This window comes from Periplaneta americana, chromosome 2, assembly GCF_040183065.1.
Source record: "Periplaneta americana isolate PAMFEO1 chromosome 2, P.americana_PAMFEO1_priV1, whole genome shotgun sequence".
NCBI lineage: Eukaryota > Metazoa > Arthropoda > Insecta > Blattodea > Blattidae > Periplaneta > Periplaneta americana.
In genome coordinates this window covers 188,584,040-188,607,956 of record NC_091118.1, presented here as the reverse complement: position 1 = coordinate 188,607,956, position 23,917 = coordinate 188,584,040, and the positions used below count along the sequence as shown (strand labels likewise).

Sequence of the window (23,917 nt, the reverse complement as noted above, 5' to 3'; positions counted from 1 at the left end):
TGGACACAAGATAAAGACTGTTATGACGAAGTCAAATAAAGGAGTGCCACAGCTGATAAGAGTGCAGATAAGGGAGCCACCGTTGCTGCAGTACTTCTGTGTGATGCGTCATGTGACAACGGAGATTCTGGTTCTCTTTAAAGTGGATTATTTGTGAATTCTTACCTTCAACATGATTTCAAGGAACAGAAATTACACTTGGACTGCCATCAAGTAAGTCCTTTGTATTTTTCAGTGTCTTGTGTAAAAAAAAATCTACTCTGTATCAGGAATACGCTGACCACTTTTGGGACTAAAACTACAGTTGTGTTGGTTTGAACGTTTTACTTTTGTTTCGGTTTACAAATGGAAGCGAATATTACTTACATCACAGCCACTATAGCAACTTCATCAAATACCTTTAAAATGCCTTGGATTTACAGTATTGATTAACAGAAATTGATGTGTTCACTGGGAGAGCTGTAAGCCCACCCAACTCGCCCTAAATACGCACTTATATACGAAATTCGCCGTGCGTGAATGAAGAATATGGCCATATTTCGTTAATGTAACAGTGAGTTTCAGTGTTTCCAACATATTAATAATACTACACACCTAATCAAACCTAACCTAACCTCTCTCATAATAACTACACACCTAATCTAACCTAACCTATCCTAACCTGTCACATAATACTACACACCTGTAGTAACAGTCCTCACATTTGCATGTATTGCCGGCCCTGCTGCTGGTGTCGGTAGCCATCTAGTGGAAGTGGATCATAATTCCATGAAGAAAATATGGCGATTTTCATAATAATTACATTTAGATCGTTCACTCTATGTCTTGTGATATATTAAATATGTTAATGTAGTAATAATTCTATGGATATATAGTACAATAAGAATTTAAATGTGTTGTGGCTGTGATAAAAGTATTGAAAATTGGTTTATAGCGCCACATTAGCAGTGGTAGAAATGCGCAATATTCGTTCAGTGGCTGGTGGATACTCTATATTGACCCAAAGGTTAATCAATCTCTGATACATGACTATCCACAATCGCATACAGCAGAAGCTATAAAAATAATGATAATAATAATAATAATAATAATAATAATAATAATAATAATAATAATAATGATTATGTCTCGTGACCAGAATATTGTACGAAATGGAACATAAAAATTGGAGATTTATCCTTCGAAGAGGTGAAAAAATTCAAATATCTTGGAGCAACAGTAACAAATATAAATGACACTTGGGAGGAAATTAAACGCAGAATGAATATGGGAAATGCGTGTTATTATTCGGTTTAGAAGCTTTTGTCATTTAATCTGCTGTTAAAAAATCTGAAAGTTAGAATTTATAAAACAGTTATATTACCGGTTCTTCTGTATGGTTGTGAAACTTGGACTCCCACTTTTAGAGAGGAACAGAGATTAAGGGTGTTCGAGAATAAGTTTTTTAGGAAAATATTTGGGGCTAAAAGGGATGAAGTTACAGGAGAATGGAGAAAGTTACACAACGCAGAACTGCACGCATTGTATTCTTCACCTGACATAATTAGGAACATTAAATCCAGACGTTTGAGACGGGCAGATCATGTAGCACGTATGGGCGAATCCAGAAATGCATATAGAGTGTTAGTTGGGAGACCGGAGGGAAAACAATCTTTGGGAAAGCCGAGACGTACATGGGAGGATAATATTAAAATGGATTTGAGAGAGGTGGAATATGATGATAGAGACTGGATTAATCTTGCACAGGATAGGGACCGATGGCGGGCCTATGTGAGGGCGGGAATGAACCTGCGGGTTCCTAAAAGCCATTTGTAAGTAATAATAATAATAATAATAATAATAATAATAATAATAATAATAATAATAATAATGATAATAATAATAATTATTATTATTATTATTATTATTATTATTATAACAATTCACGAAGGTAATACATATGTTAAACAATATGTCCAAGTTATATAATATTAACAATTTCAAATATAGGCTATAATTCTATTAACAAATTTTATGCAATACAAAATGTTGTTTGGTGTAGCCACTTCCATTTTTGGTCTCTCTTATACTTATGTATAGCGGAAGCTATAACATAATCTAAATAATTTAAACAACATAAATTTATTTTATTATTTTAGTAGGTTATTTTACGACGCTTTATCAACATCTTAGGTTATTTAGCGTCTGAATGAGATGAAGGTGATAATGCCGGTGAAATGAGTCCGGGGTCCAGCACCGAAACTTACCCAGCATTTGCTCATATTGGGTTGAGGGAACACCCCGGAAAAAACCTCAACCAGGTAACTTGCCCCGACCGGGAATCGAACCCGGGCCACCTGGTTTCGCGGCCAGACGCGCTAACCGTTACTCCACAGGTGTGGACAACAACAAGATAAATGATACAAAAGTTTTAAGTAAGGGAGATGAAATAAACATGAATCATTTTGAAAGGAACTATTATTGAATGTACAATTGGCAAAGAAAGAAACAAATGCTAGGGAGGTGTTAAGAACATTAAATGCTAGGAAGGTGATAAAAAATAAATGCTCGTTCCGTACCGTTTTATTAGTCGAAAGTGGTATGATGTAGTTAAAGTGTAAGAGTCATCGCTAAATATGAACTGAGAGATGCACAAAGAAATGCAGGTTTTGTCGTAATTGTAATCAGTAAATTTGTTGTGAAAGACCTTAAATTCTATCCAGCTGGTCTTCTAGGTGAAACGCTTTATCAGTTTCACGCTCATGTCTGCACCGGTGAAAAGACTGATTGTGAAATATGGCGAAATGTAGAAATTAAAGTAGAAAAAAGTACCCTGAGAAAACATGCCAGATCATCTTTGTTTCTTCATTAATGATTCAGAATTCAAGTGAAGGAACAAAGGAATCTGATTTAATGGCACATTCCTGACTCACGTACAGTACCTATCCGCGAATAGAAATCCAATGAATTTTAGCTAATCTGAATCACCTATCGTGCAATATTATCGTCTTAAATTATCTACTATTTTATCGCTACTACCTGGAAAATGTCTCCTTTCACGCAGATAATAAGAAAGTCATGGTTGGATGCACGTAAAATACATATTACCACAGTTTAGTATATACAGTTGCGAAGCTCAATACTAACTAAATATGCAAACATAGACATAGATAGTTGTTAGCCACCAGGATCGCTACTGTCGCCTTATCACAGACTCTTTCCCTAGCAGACGATAAAATGTATTGTACTTTTGATATCGTGTTCTTTTGAAAAATTAACACCTTCCTTCCACTATTGAAATGTGAAATACATAAAGTTTATATATTATTTTCATAAAATATATATTATATTTTATAAACTCACCTTCCTAGATCTTTCGGAAGGATAACTCTGACCTCTTTTTCTTAGAATTTATAATGCAACAAACGTCTCCTTGTCCCATATTATTACTCAAATTATTGTATTTTAGCCATTTACAGTTATTACAACCGACAACGAACATTTCACAGTTTACACAACTTGTCACAATACAAAATACGGCACAGATCTAGACCAGGCCGTAATATATGTTCGGGTTTTCTATTTCAGTCTATGAAGCTCAGTGAATTATTATGTTATAACTTTATTGCGTATCATAGCTAAGTTTTATTTAGTGTAATGTGTCCATAAGTTCCCTTTACTTCTTGTTGCATAATATGTTGCAGAAATAATTACAAAACTGTGTTATTTTAACGTGAAGAGAATTTTACATGTTAACATAATCTTTTCGCATCAACATTTTAAGTTTAGAATGGAAGCTATTTGAGGTTTAATAAAAAATAATTTATATTGTGATTGTAATATAGCACATCTACCTTCCTTGATAAAGACAGAAAATTTATCATACCACTCTTATGAAATTAGTGTACGCACGATTGTTACTTCGTCTCTTAGGCAGTAGATAAATACAATAATTCAATACTCAACTGTAGTATTAAAATACAGACAAATTGAATGTGCGGAGTATCGTACATGACATTATGCTTAATTATAATGTATAATTGCGAATTTAGGAATATAAGATATATAAAACATGACCTATAATATTTCCATATGAATGGCAGGGCATTGGAGACCACTAAAATTAGACAGAAAGAGGCAACTGGGACAGTAAACATAACCTATAATTTCAACATATCTAAATATTTGTGCGCTGCAACTGAAAATTATTGAATCGTGCATAAATGAATGCACAATAATTTCGCAATATTTAATCGAAATAAAGGCAGGTAGGTCTATTACACATACGAACAACGTAATTTTCACACCATAAATAATATTACACCTTAACTCGCAAGGAATTATGTCTGAAGTGTCTCCTAATCATTGTTTTAAATTTTATTAATGGAATTACACTACATTTTAGAGAAATATATGTTACTTTTTATGCATTCCAATTAATTTATATGGTTGAAACGCCGCCCTTCGTGATCGGGTTAAGCGAGTCACATGGTCTGCCTTACGGCCTGTATTAGATCAGGATGGCTGTGGCACAGTCTATTGTTCCTAGTACACACAGCGCTCCGAGCGGCTAGCAACTATCGCGAGAAATGCAAAAAATCACCCCAAGCTTCGCGACTATATATACTAGACTGTGATATTACTGTAGGTTTTTACAGGACGCATACTGACATTCAAGAACAGGGGTTAATATAAGTAACGAGGACATAAATAGTCAACCCAAAATCCTATTTACAGATTAATGAGGATTTAATCATCTTGTTTCTCAGTAAAACTATCTTATCGATATGAACATCAAAAAGTGTTACCGGAGGCCTACAAGTGAGATGTTCAGACCAGGATTTCGAAATGAATACGACCAGCGCAATGGGTAGTTACAGAGAATGTAAACACACCGTAGCCTATTCCCTCCCCCTACAGGCCAACCACACGGAGAGGTTTTCGTTCTGAAAAGGAATTTTGAAATGTTACATTTGTTTGGATCAAATTTCTGCACATTTAAAGTACAAAACTAGAATTCGTTCAATAACACTGAACAATAAATTTTTACTTTTTGTCTTGCTCCGAAATAAAAATATATGAATATTACTAATATATGTGCCCTAAATCTGAATTTAAAACTCAAATTTCCCCATCACGTACCATTTTCCGGGGGAAATGAATTGAATTTTTTTATGACAAAACTTATTTGTTTTTAATTTTTCGCTGCTACTGATAAAATTACAACACACTAGGGATTCAAAATGTCTCATAATACTTTAAAAATGTGTAATGGATACAAAAATGATGTAACATAGTTTAAAACACAACAATAAAAATATTTCATATTGTATAATGAGAAAAATCTCGGAATTTGAATTTACATTTGAAATAATTTTTTGGATGACTTCTGTTTATAACTAGACCCGGGACTGTATTTTACAAGGAACCAACAATAATCTGTAAGCATGCTGGATGATTATCTTCCTTTATATCGCCTTTCCATTTCAGATATTAATTCTTGATGAAGTCTTTCCCCATGCTCGTCGTTTACCGCTCCAAAGTTAGGAGGAAAGAAATCCAAATGAGAATGTAAAAAGTGTATTTTGAGAGACATATCACACTCCATTTTGTCATATGCAATTAACATGGCTTCCACAACAAGTTCTATGTAGTTCTCTGCCCTAGAATTTCCAAGGAAATTTGAGCAAACGTCTTGAAAAGAGCGCCTTGCCATTCTTTCCTTAACGGAAAGTTTTTTCTCAAGCAAATGTTCAGCCATAACTTTGTGAATTTATGGACCCATGAAAATGCCCTATTTTAATTTCCCTTCACTCAAACTGGTAAACTTTTCCTTTAAATATTGAAAACCACACCCTTGTTTGTTATTGCGTACACCTCACTTTGAACTATTATGAAATTTATTTAATAGAAGGGACCAATTCTGTTTATTTATTACAAATACAAAATAACATACCAAGAACCATAATAAGCTGGAAATAAGTCATAAACTCATAAAATACAGCCACCGGCGTGGCTCAGTCAGTTAAGGCGCTTGCCTACCGGTCTGAAGTTGCGTTCGGGCGCGGGTTCGATCCCCGCAAGGGCTGATTACCTGGTTGGGTTTTTTCCGAGGTTTTCCCCAACCGTAATGTGAATGCAAAGTAATCTCTGGCGAATCCTCGGCCTCATCTCGCCAAATATCATCTCGCTATTACCATTCTCATCGACGCTAAATAACCTAGTAGTTGATACAGCGTCGTTAAATAACCAACTAAAATAAAAAAATAAAATACATTAGCTTTTGTTTTGGTTTTTACCCCCAATCCGCGCCAGTTGTTTCCTGGGGAGCGCTTATCGAAAAGTGAAATCATAGTATATCTTAAAAATCTTACGTGATATGAAGAAGAGAGATGCATTTTCGGATTCAGCGCACATCAAACCATAAGGAACACATTGTTTTAAGTTGGAGCAAAATTCTTGTTGTTCAGTGTAATTAATCATCGTAATACACTGCTCTCTCAAACTGACTGAGTGTATTGGGAATTCAATCAATGGCATGAAATGTTTCATATAAAACCATTTTTATCTCAGAAAGGAAACAAAAACGAGCAAAATATATATTTTTTTCTAGAAATATCAATCTCACAAGCTTCAGCCACAACACACTGTCACTTACTGTAGCTTGGATCAGTGCTACCACACACACACTATTAAACTACAGGAAAAAATCTCTCTTCCTTCCTATATTCAAATAAAATTCATGCATGGTAATGACATAGAAGTTTGGAGACAAAGTTTTATATCCTTTCATTCGTCTTTCATTAAAGAAAAAATTATCTTCACCTGACATAATTAGGAACATTAAATCCAGACGTTTGAGATGGGCAGGGCATGTAGCACGTATGGGCGAATCCAGAAATGCATATAGAGTGTTAGTTGGGAGGCCGGAGGGAAAAAAGACCTTTGGGGAGGCCGAGATGTAGATGGGAAGATAATATTAAAATAGATTTGAGGGAGGTGGGATATGATGATAGAGACTGGATTAATCTTGCTCAGGATAGGGATCAATGGCGGGCTTGTGTGAGGGCGGCAATGAACCTCCGGGTTCCTTAAAAGCCAATAAGTAAGTAAGTATTATATACAGGGTGTTTCCGAGGTGGTGTTACAAACTTTCAGGGATGATGGGGAAGGACACATGTATCAATTTGAGATAAGGAACCATGGTCCGGAAATGACTGAGTCGAAAGTTATAAGCAAAATAATTGTGTGGAAATGGAATTGTAATTTGGCACCACGTGCCCTCCTTCCCTTAACTTTTGGAACAGTCGTAGAAAAATGATATGGGCCGGATGTCTCCTACGTGGGTACTTGCCGATACAATCTGTGAGCTTGTCTACTGTTCCCATTGGCTCATCCGTATTCGAAAATCAGGTCTGCTTATTCCGCTCTCGTGTACTCCTCCATTTCACTAGGACTAATCGACTGGACACTGCAACTTGTACACATACATTGCTGTCTACAGACGTGCATATCAGGACTGACCATGTCCGTTACACATTACGCTATCTGCATTGCTTTAGTGTAGTTTCCTGTCCCCATCCCTCAGACAGCGCACTGAATGGAATACTGTAAGTAGACAACGTAAACAACGTCAGATGAATACAGTGTGTGTAAGATGTACAGATAAATGCACATAAATAAGATGTACAGAGGAGTAAAATTATTTCATTTCCACAGAACTATTTTTGCTTGTAATTTTCGACTCGGTCATTTCCGGACCAGGGTTTCTTATATCAAATTGATACATGTGTCCTTCGCCATCATCCCTGAAAGTTTGTAACATCACCTCGGAAAGACCCTGTATATTGAAGTAAACATACGTGTATTTCTGAAAATTGACATAACATTTGGAGAAAGCATTCCATTTAGTATTCAACAAGCTATAAGAGGAATGTCCTTGCTAATGAAAAATTGCAATTTTTTTTTTCCTTCATATTTTGCAATAATTTTTCAAGGAAACTTAGGGAAAATAAAAGTATGTAATCCATAATTATTATGGAAAATTGTTTGAAATTCCTCTGCCAGCACAGTAAACAGTTTTATGGAACTTAGACATGAAACTGTCCCCTAATGTAGAATCGTCCAAATGGATTAATCAATGCTATATTTTTTGTGTTTTTGGTTTTAAAATAAAGATCTATTACTTTTTACTAAAATTATCATATTCTTTGTGCATCATTCCTGGATAAACTAACTAGTAAGATATTGAATATGAAGAAAACGGGTCTAATAGTTAGAAATGGCAATGCAAGGACGGACAGACGGTCAGCTAGACAGTGCATCATAGTATTTTATCTAAAGAGAAAATAAACCTTTAAAAATGCGCAGTTCACACTGCTTTTAATCCAACAGCATTTGAATAATTCAGTGAGTATAACTGCGTGGGGATACGTAATTTCAGAGTTGGCAGCCATGAAAAAATGTGACAAAATATTAAATCCTCATTAGTGAAAAGTTACGCTTCAAGTTGTAGATTTAACACTATCTCCTACAAAGATATATGTTGGATAATCTGTAGAAGTGAGAACACTGATATGGTATCATATGTTTGCTCTGATAGAATGCTTTATCTCCGACTGCGGTATTCTCACGATAAAACCTCTGTAAGAGATAGCGGACAGGTTATTCGGACAAAAATGAGAAGTCCAAGTCTTCATAGGTTACATTACTACAAACGTAATGATTGTACCTTTATTATTATTATTATTATTATTATTATTATTATTATTACTAGTGTTGTGAGATTTAATCGATTAATCTAATAGATTAATCGGTCAATTTCTGTTGTAAGATTAATCGATCAAAAATATTTAATCGAATAATCGAGCCGATTAAAATTAATCGGTTGTAGTTTATATTTATTATTTTGTTAATACAAACTCATACTAAAAATTCCGACAATATTTCTCTCTCGGAAATTGCTTACTTAAAAGCACAATAGTACTGTTATTTTCTAACTGCAAAGTAGGTACCATAGAGAAAACCTTTGCACAAACACTTCAGAAAGAGATGGAGATATGAGGACAGTGACCTAGTCTACCTCTATGGAAAGTTGAAACACAATGCGAAACTCTTATCAAGTTTTATGGTTTTCCAAGAAAACTTCCACCTTGTTGTCAGCTCATCTTCCTAGCATATGAAATACATACTTTTCTGGGATTCGTCCTCTCCATCCCATGTCTACACTCTGTGCAAGTGAGAGCGTAACTATCTTCTTCTCTTTCTAAAATCTGGTAATTCGATTATAATAGGGGCCAGTCTTCTTTTTCGAACGCAGTACTTTTGCAGTTGCAGGTTCTGAACTGAGTTTGTAGGCTATATGAAGATGGTGTGTTTAGTTTGATAAAGAAAAACATCAGTTTTCTGTGGTCTGTGAAAAGTGTTAACTTCATTATGTCATATGAGAATTTGAGAGGTAAACTCGGTGAACTGTTTGGATTTAAATTGAACGATCGTGAAGAAGTGCTTGACAGAAAGAAAGTGTTTTCGTGTTTAGTGATGCAGGAAACATTGTTACTAAACGTAGAATGACACTTAATTCAGAGCATGTGAATGCACTCATGTTTAAAATCATGGATGAAACAGTATTAACTAGGTGAATCTTCATACTTTTTATTATTTATATTTGTCTTAAAAATTCCCGGAGATATTGACACAATAAATTATAAGCCTCGTAATAAATATGTTGGTAAATAATTAAAATAGTTGTTTTGTAATATAACGATACAATATATATAGATATACAACATTTAATACTTATGCTTATCACCGAAGACAAGTTAAATTAACAATAATTGTGTATTACAGTATATTAAAAAAATTTTCAAATCGATCAAAACTCGATTAATCTATCGATTAATCGATTAAATTCAAATAGTTAATCGATTAAATATTTTGATGGATCAACAGCACTAATTATTATTATTCTGAAGAAGAAGGATGAAACTTAGTGCTATGTCCATCTTAGTGAACCTTTACGCTGATTATCAGCCAGACGCACTTTCAGCCACCCCAACTAAATGTTCTAAGGTTCGCTGTGTACGCAAGTTTCATATAGACAATCCCACACGTACTGTATCTAAGTTAGCCCTCTTCGTACGTCACTAACTCTTAACAGTAGAATACTATGAAAATGATAACGAAATTGGCAGAAATAACGTCCATAAAGGGAGAAAAATCCCAAGCCCAGATAATCCCTGAAGGGCAACGAGCCAACGACCTCCTAGTAGTGTAGGGGTGGCTGAAGTTTTCTCATATGTTGAGCCAGACCATAAGAGAACTTTAGTCTACTTTCGCTATCACGTACTCGCTTGCACTTTAAACCCTATGTATCTTGGCCTTAAATATATAAACCTTATACATGTATAGACTTGCTACAATTTCAGTCTTTTACTTTTCTTAACACTACCTAAAGCTACAACTCTGAGCAGCTACAGCTTTTCCATTATCCACTTTCACGTTTCTCCAGCAATATCTAAACCATAAACCTTTGCATGCAAGGGCGTACACAAAGGGAGGTTACAGCGTTAGAACCTCCCCCCCCCCAAACTAAAAAAAAAAGACATATTTAGATTTGAGTTTTTTGTTTGTCCATTATCGTTTTTCCTTCTCTGATTTTTCACTGTCAGAGTAACAAAATCTACATCGACATAAGGCACAATTCTCCTACCCCTTCTTCAATATATTCATCATGCCAGTTTTATTCTTCATCCTTGATGCGTTCCATGTTCCATTATTGTGTTTACTTATATTTTTTCAATATATTTGTATATTACCATGAATTTTCCTGTTATGTGAAGTAAAGTGTCTTGCCTATCATATACAAATGACTGTTGACTATACTAGTTTAAATTACCCGGCGTTGCCCGGGTTTTAAATTTTGGTCTATTTCTAAATAAACTGTATGTTAGACTTATCGGAGACCTCGGCAAGGGAACTATATAAAACCAAAACGAACCATATTTACTTATGTTTTCTCCTCCCTAGTGACGAATATTAAAGAAAGTGCCACTAATATCCAAAGAAACTGACTAATCGAAATAATTCCATCTCACCTATGAATAGAGTTTTAACAACATTGAGACCTTATGCTACAGGGATATTTAAGATACTGTATTTAACATTGTGATTGATGATAATATTTATCGTACCACGGCATTATGCATTATTAAGCCTTTCTGCCCACAATATATTTAATTTCCTTCAAGGCCAAACGGATGGATTCTATCAAATACATGGATTTCAGGGTGTTTTGCAGTAACGGAGACTATACTCATCAGAATTCACTCTCCTGGAGAAGGCAATGTAGAACACTACCACAACAGAAAATCATATTTTTCTATAAACGGCCAAGTCATTAGTGACCATAACTTATTAATAAGAGACGGGTTAACAGTAACAGTAAAATAGGCTCTATATTATTATTGCAATATTATAATATCGTAATATTATCACAAATATTACTATAACTTATAATAATTGCTTAACATCGAATGGCTATAATAGCAATACGTGGGATAAAAACATCATCTTCTTTCGTTTTTCCAGTTAATATTGCCACTCATATTACGTTTCGCATGAGTTTTTGACACAAATTCTTGTTAGTGCATAATTTTGGTGAGTCAATATTTGGCAATAGTAGGTCTACTATGGCTATTCAATATTAAGTAAATTATGTGGTAGCAATCCTTGTAGTTTGAAAGAATTCTAGAATTCAATTGGATAAAACAGTCTGCTCACTATCTACAAAACTGCATCGAGAAATTCATAATACGGTCCTGGACTGTGTAAAGATACTTATTGCATGAATTATCTAGTTTTAGCCTTCATGATGTGTAACAACAATGTAATTTAATTTCGTGTTAAAATTTCCAAGGCCTCGTGAAAGTCTATGTTGAATACAATAGGCAATAATAAAGAACAATTGACTGTAGAAGATTTTGCATTTTAATATAATACATGAATATTTGATCTATTTATTTTTATTTTATATATATTTAATTAATTTAACTTCCATTTGCACAATTTTAATGTAGCCTATGTTCTTCTCCTGGTTATGAAGGTTAAATGTGCAAACTTTGGCACATATCGGTCAAAGCGTGTAGATTTGTATAGAGAATATACACACACACATACACGCATACATACATACATACATACATACATACATACCCACATTCATATATATATATATATATATATATATATTACACTTACACAATAATAATTTATATATATATATATATATATATTATTATTGTGTAAGTGTAATAATGACACAAGCATTTTTATTATACAAAATTAAACAGAAGTTAAACTTCGTTAAAAATTGATTGGCTGTGAAAATATTATGTTTCAAAGACTCTATAAGGATATTCATAATATAATAAGAAATATGCCGAAACATGATGATGATAATAGTAATAATAATAATAATAATAATAATAATAATAATAATAATAACGGTACATGAAATTGAAAATACCGAAAATGTAAATAAGTAAACAATTTTAATAATAACCTTCACAAAATCCTGCGTAAGCTACTGTTTGCATGAATTTTTTTTTCTATTGTTAGACTGTTTTCACTTGCATCGCTTAAAACTGCACACCGTCTACATCCATAACTGTCTTATTGCCTGTATTTTTGTTTTATTTACACTTAAATATGAGGCATGTAGTTGTAAAATCAGATACATCACCTCTTTTTTTTCGAAATGAGTTAATGTTATATTTCATATCTTCATATGATTCTACAACTGCTGTAGCACTGTTATGCTCCAAAGCCAGATACATCAGATGGATTTGTATGATGAAAGAATAGTATTGGTTGCAAATCCTTGGTTCCTTGCAAACGTTTTTCCTTCATGCTGAAAAATGATGTTTTAGTGATGTATCTGATTTTGCAACTAAACACCTCATATAAACTCTAAACATTTACAATTTTCACTATATCCAGTCCTTTAGTTTCACTAACACTGTCTCTCACTATAACTTTGTAGCAGTCTTCTGCCTAGCTTTTTCCATCTTATTCTGTCTCGTGCAGTCCTTGTCCACGGATTTCCACAAACGGTCTTGACTTGCGGAACATCCCTGATTGGGACGTCCTCTGCTTCTTTTCCCTAGTCTGGGGTCCCACGTTGCCGTGTACGCACACCTGTCATCGTGTAATCTTGCTACGTGGCCTCCCCATCTCCATTTAGTTGCTGTGCCGTGGTTGCTATGTCTTTCAAACCGCTCCTTCTTGCGATTTCTTAGTTTTTCACTCGTCCCTCAAACGAATATTTATGCAGCACAATATAAAGTAGAAATACGATGAAAAAAATAACTCTTCATTTTAGTTGCTTTGCCGTGGCTGCTATGTCTTTTAGATCGCTCCTTTTTGCGATTTCTTCGTTTTCACTCTGGCCCTCAAACGAATATTTATGCAAGACAAGATACACTAGAAATACGATGAAAAAAGTTATAATTGTCGCATAGATTATTTAGCAATGTAGTATTATCGAAACTTATTTTTTGTCTCCTTGCGTAGGAGGAACCCGAAGGCTTCCACTGCAGCCTAAGGCTTATTGTGCTTACCACTCCTATTCTGTGAATGATTGGGTAGCCGAACTGCCGCGCTCTTGCACAAGTACAGCACGCTGCACAGTGAACTGAACCCTGGCTATGGTATGGATGATGATGATGATGATGATGATGATGATGATGATGATTAGGGCTAGGATTTTGATGAAATTGCATCTTTTTTCTAGTAAGCCAGAAACATTGCTGCTTTGGTATTTATATGTTATGTGATAAACTGAGTGTTTTAAAACATATTTGTTAGGGCATTTTTTTGCATTTTTCACCTCTTACAACTCATAAGAGCATTTTTTGTTTTATTCGGTCATTTTTTAGGTATTTTCATTTAATTTTGGCAATAATCCCCATTATTAATGTAAAATATTATTTATTTCCTTTGATATTTTCTCAACATATTAATACCCATTATTTTGTATATTATTTTAATCGTTTTTCTACACAAATATTGTCATTTTAACGTAGTACACCCCCACGTAATGGATCAGTCCAACCACCCCTTCAATATAGACTCCTCTATACCTGCTAGTTCCGGATAAGAGCGGACTTGTGGTGGACTATATGGAACTACATCTGGTAAAATAATTAATTATAGTCTACTACTTAGAAAAATTATGTAAAATTAAATAAACTTGAATGTTGGTACTAGAATTTAATTCGATTACTAGTCTAAATATTAATATTCCTACTGAGCCAATTATGTAAGATCAATTTTTAGGGCATTTTTAAGGGCATTTTTGAAAGATTTTAGTTCATAAATGCATTGTTTTAAGACATTTTTTCATGATTCATAGGTCATCAAAATCCTAGCCCTGATAATGATAATGATGATGATGATGATGATGATGATGATGATGATGATGATGATAATGTGACATGTGAATTAATTATGGCGAAATGAGTGTTCGGTCCAATGCCGAAAGTTACCCAGCAATTCTGCTTCAATTGGTTGAGGGAAAACTCCGGAGAAAATCCCAACAAGGTAACTTGTCTCAACCAGGATTGGAACCCGGGCCCGCTCGTTTCACAGTCAGACGCGTTGACCATTACTCCACAGCTGTGGCCATCGGAACCTTAGAGAGAAAACAGTTCTGAATTCTTTTGTTGCTTATTCCTCACCATCTATTGGCGACAAATTTCATGGACACACGCTTTAAGAATTTATTCTTCGTCCGCTTATATTCACTGCCTCGATTAAGCGGTCTGCTGGCCCAACTAAGCGAAGAAAATCAACGTTATAAATATAATCTATTTGTTTCTGTTCTTGAAGAGTTGTCACAAATAAACGGCAGCTCCAATTAGCCGATGTTCTAATTACAATGCAAGCTGTTGTCTTCCCCAAAGTTGATTTTGATACATTATGTTTAATTTTCCAGGTAATCCCACGAAAGCATCAAGATGGTCTTACCCGTGGTCCATCTCCTCATCGCCATAATATTTGGGCTTGCGCCTCTGGAAGTTTCCGGAACGTGCCCTTACCACTGCCTGTGCTTCCTGGATTACACGCCCTTCACTACCAACTGTTCCGGATTAGGACTTGATAACTTTCCTCTGGATGTCGATAAGAAGGTAACATATAACACGCTTTGCAATTTCTGAAATATTTGCATAGAAGCTTCAATTCTGAAAATACATAAAAGTTATATCTGTGTAGCAGTCATTCAACTCTCCTGTAGAAGTACACAAAGAAATGTGCATAAAAGGCAGTAATGCAGCCGTGGCGAAAATGTGACTCACGAGCACATTGTGGCTCGCAATGACAGCTATGCGCTTCCTATCTCCCCCATCCCCTATCCTCTCACTCACTGGAGTCAGACTCCGTTCCATTCGTATTTGTCTCTGACCTGCGAGTGGCGTAGGCGTCGCAATGTCTCTCTCGAAACCATGTACCTCTATAAAAAACGAAAGTTTCAAGTAGGATGGGAGGATGCATTCTTTGCTGCTAATGTGATGAGAATATTAAATGTATGATTTGTTCACAAGTATTACGAGGAAAACGGTTGTATAACATAAAACGGCATTATAAGTTACTACATATTACTGATGAAACATTAAAAGGTTAAGTGTTATTATCATCATCATCAACATTTCACGGCTTAAGCCATTTAGGCTCGTTCCGGTCTCATAGATTTCAATTAAAAAGTTGTATCCATCTCTTCTTTGGCCTACCAACACTTCTTCTACCCTCTGGATTATAATCTAAAATAATTTTTGGTATTCGGCCTGGTTTCATACTCTGAACATGCTCCTTCCAATTGTTCCTATATTGCTCTATTTTATCCATCAGTTTAAAAATATTTAATTCATTCCTGATATCTTCACTTTTTCTTTTATCCAAAAGTGTGCAACCAGCTACACTACGTAAAAACCTCATTTCAGCTGCTTCTATAGTTTTTTCTTCTTTCTTGGTTAAAGTCCAAAATTCACTACCATACAGCAATATAGGCACAGCCATAACCTTATAGAATTTTAGTTTGGTTTCTCTTCTAGTGTATTTCAGGGATCTCTTTATTGTGCCACATATAAAATTAAATTTAGTGTTATTATTATTATTATTATTATTATTATTATTATCATCATCATCATCATCATCATCATCATCATCTCTGTACGACGATCCTTTTTCAGCAGATGTACGAATAATGTGGCTAGATCTTCAATTTAAAGTCACAGATTTACAATGTGATGTTAAATGAAAGCTAGATGTAAGGACTTGACAAATGTTGAACTTTTCAAATCTTTGCCAAAAAATAAATATCCAAAGCTTCGTTCTTTCGCTTGCTCTTTTGAAGCCATGTTCGCTAAAACTTAAGTCTGTGAAAAATTATTTTCAGGAATGAAAACAGGTAAAAACCAAATTTAGATCACAACTGACAGACAAATACCTTCGTGATCAACTATGACTGACAGTAAGTGACATAATTCCTGATTTTGAAACTCTGTCGCAGAGACATTCTGAAGACAATTTTATGTTGTGATAATGTGTCCTATGTTTTCTTATTCATTTCTTTCTTCGTTACACGTACTAAACATTACTTTGTAACCTTGTACTGTATAAAATTGTATTCAAGTGTTTGACGTAAGGAAAATGAAAATCCGTTAATAAGTCAGACAGTTGCTTCACTTCCCCTTCGGGTGTCCGCCTCCCTCCATAGGTGCTCTGCACGTTGCAGGTTACACAGTAGCTCGGCGCACGATCACATTTTCGCCGCGGCTGCAGTAATGTATACTACAAGAGAGTAAAATTATATTTTATCCGTGAGTGGAAAGTTTAGCACCCGAGGCGAAGCCGGGGATGAAAATTTCCACAAGCGTATAAAATCTGTTTACCCTCGTCTGTTATAGGTACATTATTTTATCCATTACTGGTATCTAACATCTATTATCAGGCAGTACACCTCCACTTGACGATATGTGTCAGAGGAAGAACAATTGTTTGTATGCATCTGAAGTCTGATTAGTGTAATATGTAGCTAATCGGCGATGTATGCAATGGAGGGGGAAATGAACTGCTATCCTACCTGGTCTAGTTGCCTCATATTTAGCGTATTTTGGGAAAGCTATTGGGTAGTAAGAATAAAGCTTAAGTACTTTCTCAAGGTTTATACTTTTGAGTATGAGCACTTCCCGTGATTATATACTCGTAACTACTAGAACATACTCATATTCGTAAGAATAAAGACATTCTACCTAACGCGAATATATACTCATCTCTACAGCCTTCTTGATCGTTTAAAAGTTAGTATGTACTCTTGTTACCTATCCTCTTTGACTACATTGCACTGTGATGCTCAGTTTATATATATATATATATATATATATATATATATATAGACTTTCACATGTTATCCGCATGCTGTAATGGTTTGTGTTTTGCTTTTTATAAGTAAATAAATAAACAAAAAATAAATAAAATAATAAAGTAAATTAATTAAATAAGCAAATAAGTAAATAAATGAATAAATAAATAAACATGAAAGAGATAGTGAATCAGATAAGTGACGTTAATAAACAGGAAACAAGAAAATAGTACTGGGAAATCGTCATTACGGGATGTTGGATAGAGATTACAATCCATTTCTAGAATTCCAGTTATGCTAATTCTATTTTTTATTATAGAGAGTTATATATATATATAATTTAAAGTTACAAGTAATTGCATTTTGCAATTCAAATTTTACCAAATAAAGTGTAATTTGTTAATTATATTTAACAATATAATCTAACCTTATAATTTGATAGCCATGAATAACAAATACTTGTTTAACCTTTTTCACATTCACTTTTGTGAAGCGTTAAAGGCTTTTTTCTACATTTTTCCATGAGGTACTACATCGTTCATAAATCCTGCCTTTTTTTATTTGACTTTAAACTGAACACAAATCAACAAATATTCAGAATTGAGCCTGCTACAAACCATACTCAGAATAACATGAGAACAAACTTATAAATATGAGAATATACTAGCTTTTATTCTTATCAAGTATGAGTATATCTTCTGTACAAGATGGACACTTGAGTATATTCTACTATGCTTCCATGTTATGAGTATGTAATCAAAAATGAGTAGGTACTCAAATGTTTTTATTCTTACTAACAAGAGTATATACTAAAAAAAGTCCAGTATATACTATATAGTCATGTTTATTCTTACCACGGATTGAATGAATTCCCAATGTGCTCAGTAAATTTGAGAGAGCAATGTATTATGATAATAAATTATTGAAAGAATTTCAGTTTTGTCCTTTAAATGTTCAGGAATTTGATCCGAACAAATGTAAGTTTTCGTTGTGCAAAGGAATTTTTAAACGTAATACGGTGTGTCAACTCTGTAAAGATTATTGCTGCTGGCAGAGGCAGCGTAGGCCAGGTATCCTGAACAGCTGACGTGTTCGAGACGACGGGTGAGAAAACGAGGCATGTAAACATAACACACACGATTGATTTCAAAGACTTCTCGGGAAATTTGGTTTCTTGTATGAAAGTTTACCGGCTACTATGTACAGTACTTTGAAAATGAACGTGGGAGGAAACTATTTCTAATTGCCTGAAGAAAATGCTTGCAGTACGACAAACGGAATTGTTTTAAATTATTAAGTTGATATGTATAGCATAAAATAAGTTTTTCTAATTTCCTTGTGTTCATCGAATATTGAATTAAAATTAAATCGAAAGAGTTTAAAAATATAAATTTTAATTTTGTTCGTTTAACGTAAAATAGCATATCGTATTTTTATTTTTGCCTGTGGAGTTTTAAATACTTTAAAATTTCGTTTTTACAACGTGAAGTAATCATTGATATTGTTTCCGTTCTCTAAAATATTCAATTGAAATAGGAGTGTGGAAATATTTCTTAATCTTTTTAAATTTATTTTGAGATAAACGTATCTTATTGTCTGTGTTCTCTGAACATTTAATAAAAATTAGGTTGTAGAGTTTATTTTCAATTTTCCAATATTTTGTTTAATGTGAAATCATCAGTGTTCATTCTCCGTTCTCTAACACAGTTCAAACATAAAAATTGACCGATGACGGGCTTATGTGAGGGCAGCAATGAACCTCCGGATTCCTTAAAGCCATTTAAGTAAGTAAGTATGAAATTTTATTAATAATAAATTTAATTTGTAACATTTTGTTGTACGCAGGTGCAGTGGCTGGATTTGAAAGACAACGCTTTAGTTACGCTGCCAAATCTCGACAGATACGTCGCACTCGAAATTCTGGAACTTTCAAGTAACAAGATTTCTACGATACCTGCAAATGCCTTCAGAAGACTCACAAAACTGAAGTATCTCGACTTGTCAAATAATTTATTTACAGACTGGACACAAGTCAATATCAGAGCGCTCCTGCAATCATTAATTAGGCTGAAAACCCTTAAACTTTCACAGAACTCTCTGAATTACTTCAAGGGTAGGGATAGGAGCATATCCCTTGAGAGCTCATCGCTTGAAGAGCTGCATCTCAAAGCATGCCGCATTTCGGAAGTCGATGGTCAGTCTTTATCCGGCTTAAAAAAGTTAACCCACCTCGATCTGTCTTCCAACCCGATAAAGTGGCTCGACGACCTTGCATCTCCTACACTGAAAAACCTAGACGTCAGTTTCTGCGATATTGATTCTATGAATCCAAACGCACTGATCAAGCTCCCTTCTCTCGTGTCACTGAAACTCACTGGAAACATGCAGTTTGCTGTAAACCACGGAAATCTTACATCCGCATCTCTACAAAGTTTTGATGCAGCTTACTGCAGTCTGAGTGTTCCTGGACTGTATGGATTCCCAAATCTGACATACGCAAATTTGAGAGGAAATAAAATTACTTATCTCAAGGACAGGACATTCATAAAAAATAAAATTCTGGTTGAACTTGACTTATCAGCAAATGAAATAAAAGATGTACATCCTCAAGCTTTTATTGGTTCCAGACAACTGGCGTTCGTTAACTTGTCGATGAATTCTCTGAAAGGATCCTTCCCGTGGAACACCTTCTCAACAAACTATAACTTAAAAACTTTAGACTTGTCTGTGAATCGTCTTGAAAGTGTTGGGAATTTAAGTATATTAGCGCTTGAAAATTTAGACCTCAGCCAATGCCAAATCAGGGAAATACGTAAGGATTCTCTGACAGGGTTACCTTGGTTGATGTATTTGAATCTATCCCGGAACCCTCTAGAGAAGATACCTGATGACATCCAGTCTTGGTATCTGAGAACTTTAGACTTAAGTTATTGTAGATTAACAACAATCACCAACGATACGTTTAAAAGATTTCCAGAAATAGTAACAATAAGCTTGATAGGGAATAGGTTCACAAGTCCATTCAAAACTTACATGTTTGAGTATAACGACAGACTCGGTTCTCTGAAACTCGGCGACAATCCTTGGATTTGTGACTGCAGTTCACAGGATTTCAAAAGTTTTTGGGAATTCCTAACTGATTACCCACCTAAAATCAAGCAGACTGAACAAAGGGATATTAAGTGCTTATCTCCTGAATCTGTTTCTGGCAGTACTTGGATCACAGCTTGTTATAAGACATGGTACCCTTATGAAGAGCCAGAATCGTCTTCAATAGGGCTGTCACATTACGGTACTGCGCTTCTTATAATGGCAATAACAGTGGCGGGCATTTTCGCTGTAATTGGAGCAATCAAACACGGCATCAAGAAGAGACTGAAAGAGGAAGATGAAGAAATGGAGAGGGAGAGAGAGAGGGAGAGAAGAGAAAACTTCGAGACTCATCCCAGAGTGGTGTTCCAATACAGGACAGACTTCAATTTAGACGACCCGGAGTCGCCTGAGTTGAGACCTCCAAGATCCTACGAGCGTGATCGTGGCCGTACAGACAGTCAACTTACACAGCCACCGACGTACGAGGAAGCAGTGCAGATGCTGAGTGCATCCAGAGAGGACGTAGTGTCGCGGGAACATCTCTCATCCAGAGAAGACATTGCTTCTGCGAGTGGTGGGGGCAGAACTCAGGATGATTCTGCCGATGACGGTGAAAACGAAGCTTCATTAGATTTAGATACCGGAAGTGACAGTGACGAAGAGCATGGTGCCGCTAAACCTATGAATAACAAGTGAATGTGTGACGCTCTCTAGTGCTTCAATAACATTGGTCCAGGAGATATGCAAGACAGCAACATTTGGCACAAGAAAATTCAATTCAGTGTTTTTTTCCTGTTAACTGTACATAAAAGAGGGTAAGCAATTGTGGCTTATTGAGAAGGACAAGAATGTTTTCTACTAATGATGAAATATTATTAAAAAAAAAAGAGATTTTGCATAAAATGCGAGACTTTTGGGTATTTGCACTGTGTCATAGAGCTATGAACATCCAAACTTTCAGATATATATTTCGGTCTTATTACCAATAAAAACGAAGTACACTAAATGAACTTTATTGGACTCATTATCAATGATTGGATATCTTGCTTGGAACTTTGTAATCAGTGATAACGGATCCTTGATGATTAAACCAACTTCGAAATGCTGATTGTTTCTGCATCTATGACACAGTGCAAAAAAAAATCTCTCACAATGTTGATCACAAATGTATAAAATCATACTTGAGTGTCGAATGTTGGCTCTAACTTCAACTCGAAATAAAAAAGAAAGGGAAAGGATTTTTCATACATTGGGGTCGTTACAAAAGGCAAAATCCATTTTTCATTCGAAATGTCGATACTCGATCTACATACAAGGAGAGACAAATTATAACATTTTGACATGCAAGATTTTTTTTTCTATAAAATCTGACGTCACTCGTGATACCATAGATATGTAAGATGGACTCAATGCCTCGTGGTTTTACAAGCGGTCCGCCTCGCTTCATTATCTAATAGACGATCTCGGGAGAAAATAGCCAGCAGTTCAATTTCGAGTCTTGGTCTTCTGTAGCTTTTGCAAATAATGATAACGCTCCAAATTGAGATCTACAGTTTTCTGATTGTAAATTCTCCATAGCCACATTGTCCTTCAATTTAGTTGAATAAATATGTCAATGTGTTAACAAATGGTTGGATGTTGCTGCTTGAAAAAATAAGATAACTTCTTGTGTATGCAGTAAAAAGTGAAGTGTCCGATATGTGCAGTCACGGAGAAAAAAAACTGGCCGATGAGCAGCAAAACTCGTAATGTTACATATGTCGGTTTTGTTGTGATTATCACAGTACAGAGTGTCTAAGAGGGATACTGTTTACTTCCCTTCGCAGTTGCTGGGCTAGGAGGAAGATACTTTCGGACTAATTCTTTGCAGTGTGTCTAGTAGGGATACTATTGACTTTCCCTCGTAGCTGTTGCGCTACGAGAGGCTGGCTTTCGGAATTGTTTTGTTTTCATTCTACAATATACTGTATTTGTATAATTGCAACGTTTATTGTGTTTTAGTCGACATATAGAAAGTTGTTTTGCCATTGGTTTTGTCATTGCTGATATGAGGAATGTTGTTAATGTTATTTTCATTCCCTCTGTTCGTCTCTCTTTTTTTTTATTATCCAATTTAATAAACCCTATTTCACCCTGAGGTATATTAGGGTTATAGTTGGCATCAAAATATATTTTATAAGTAATAAACAATAATAAAATTATAATACAAAATAGTGGTCAAGCTTACAATTCACATGAATTATGTACAAGAATGCACCTTAATGAAAGAATGGATCGTTTCATAAAGCCTCAAGGCATGTCTCTATATTTATATCTAATGGTTATAGGAAGATATATATATATATATATATATATATATATATATATATATATAAAATAGCTATTAAACATGTTGTTTTAGAAGCAATAAATTGCTATACTAAGAGATGGCTTAAAATTTACGAATTAAATACATTATTTACTAACAATTGGCAATAATCAGGTATTACAAGAAATGGCTCAAAATTAGAAATCAAATGCCTAATTAAAATAAAAATTAAAACCAATAGTACAATATTATAGTATGCGAAATTGAAGACTTACAGTTTCATTATAGTTGATTAGAAATAATACGATTGTTTTTTCCCGGAATAATTTAATTTTACAGTTTCACGAATATTCTATTCAAGAAGGACATGAAATACTTATATGATTTAGAGTTTGTAAGTATATTGGTTAACGGTTTGGTAAATGTATAATTTAAAGTGTTCAGTAACAACTCAAGCTCGTATCTTTCACGGCAAAAGACTGGACGATCATATTATACATGTTTGACATCTTGAGATTCCTCCCCACAAATGCAAGTTGCATCGTCTTTAATATGGAATCTATTTAAGTATTCCCCGAATTTTCCATGCCCAGTCAAAAACTGTGTAAGTACGAAATTTGGCGTTATTACTTTACATTTATTAAGATCATAGACCGTTGGAAAATACAGCTCTTTTGTAAGAATTCCCTTATCACTATTGACCCATCTTTCGTTCCATTCTTGCATATAATGTTCTTTGGCTACTTTTTTTATATAGGATAGCGGACATAAATTGTACGACAGTGGCACATCAGAGTTGGCTGCCATCTTTGCCAATTCATCGGCTCTCTCATTTCCAACCATCCCAATATGCACTCTGACCCAAGTTATACAAATATGGACGGCACTTTTCATTATTAAAGTTCTTATCTCTGAGGCTATAATGTTAGTGTTATATTTATCATTAATTGATATTACTGCTGACTGAGAGCCACTGTGAACGCAAGCGCTGTAACCAGACTGACTACACCATTTGATTGCTTCTCGCAAAGCTAATAGTTCCGCCTGAAACACTGAGCACTCTGAGGAGAGTCTGAAGATGGCTGAGGTGTGTTCGCTGTCGTTCCTGTAGGTAACAA

At 34.8% G+C, this 23,917-nt stretch overlaps 1 protein-coding gene across 1 annotated transcript; it reads left to right on the top strand.

Moving 5' to 3' along the window:
- Nucleotides 1-22,518, top strand: LOC138694950 (leucine-rich repeat-containing protein 15). The gene is made up of 3 exons (XM_069819169.1): nucleotides 1-213; nucleotides 14,975-15,167; nucleotides 19,244-22,518. Exons 2-3 carry the CDS (start codon nucleotides 14,997-14,999, stop codon nucleotides 21,185-21,187), a joined length of 2,115 nt encoding a protein of 704 aa, XP_069675270.1. The 5' UTR covers nucleotides 1-213; nucleotides 14,975-14,996; the 3' UTR covers nucleotides 21,188-22,518.
- The last annotated feature ends 1,399 nt before the right edge of the window (nucleotides 22,519-23,917 follow it).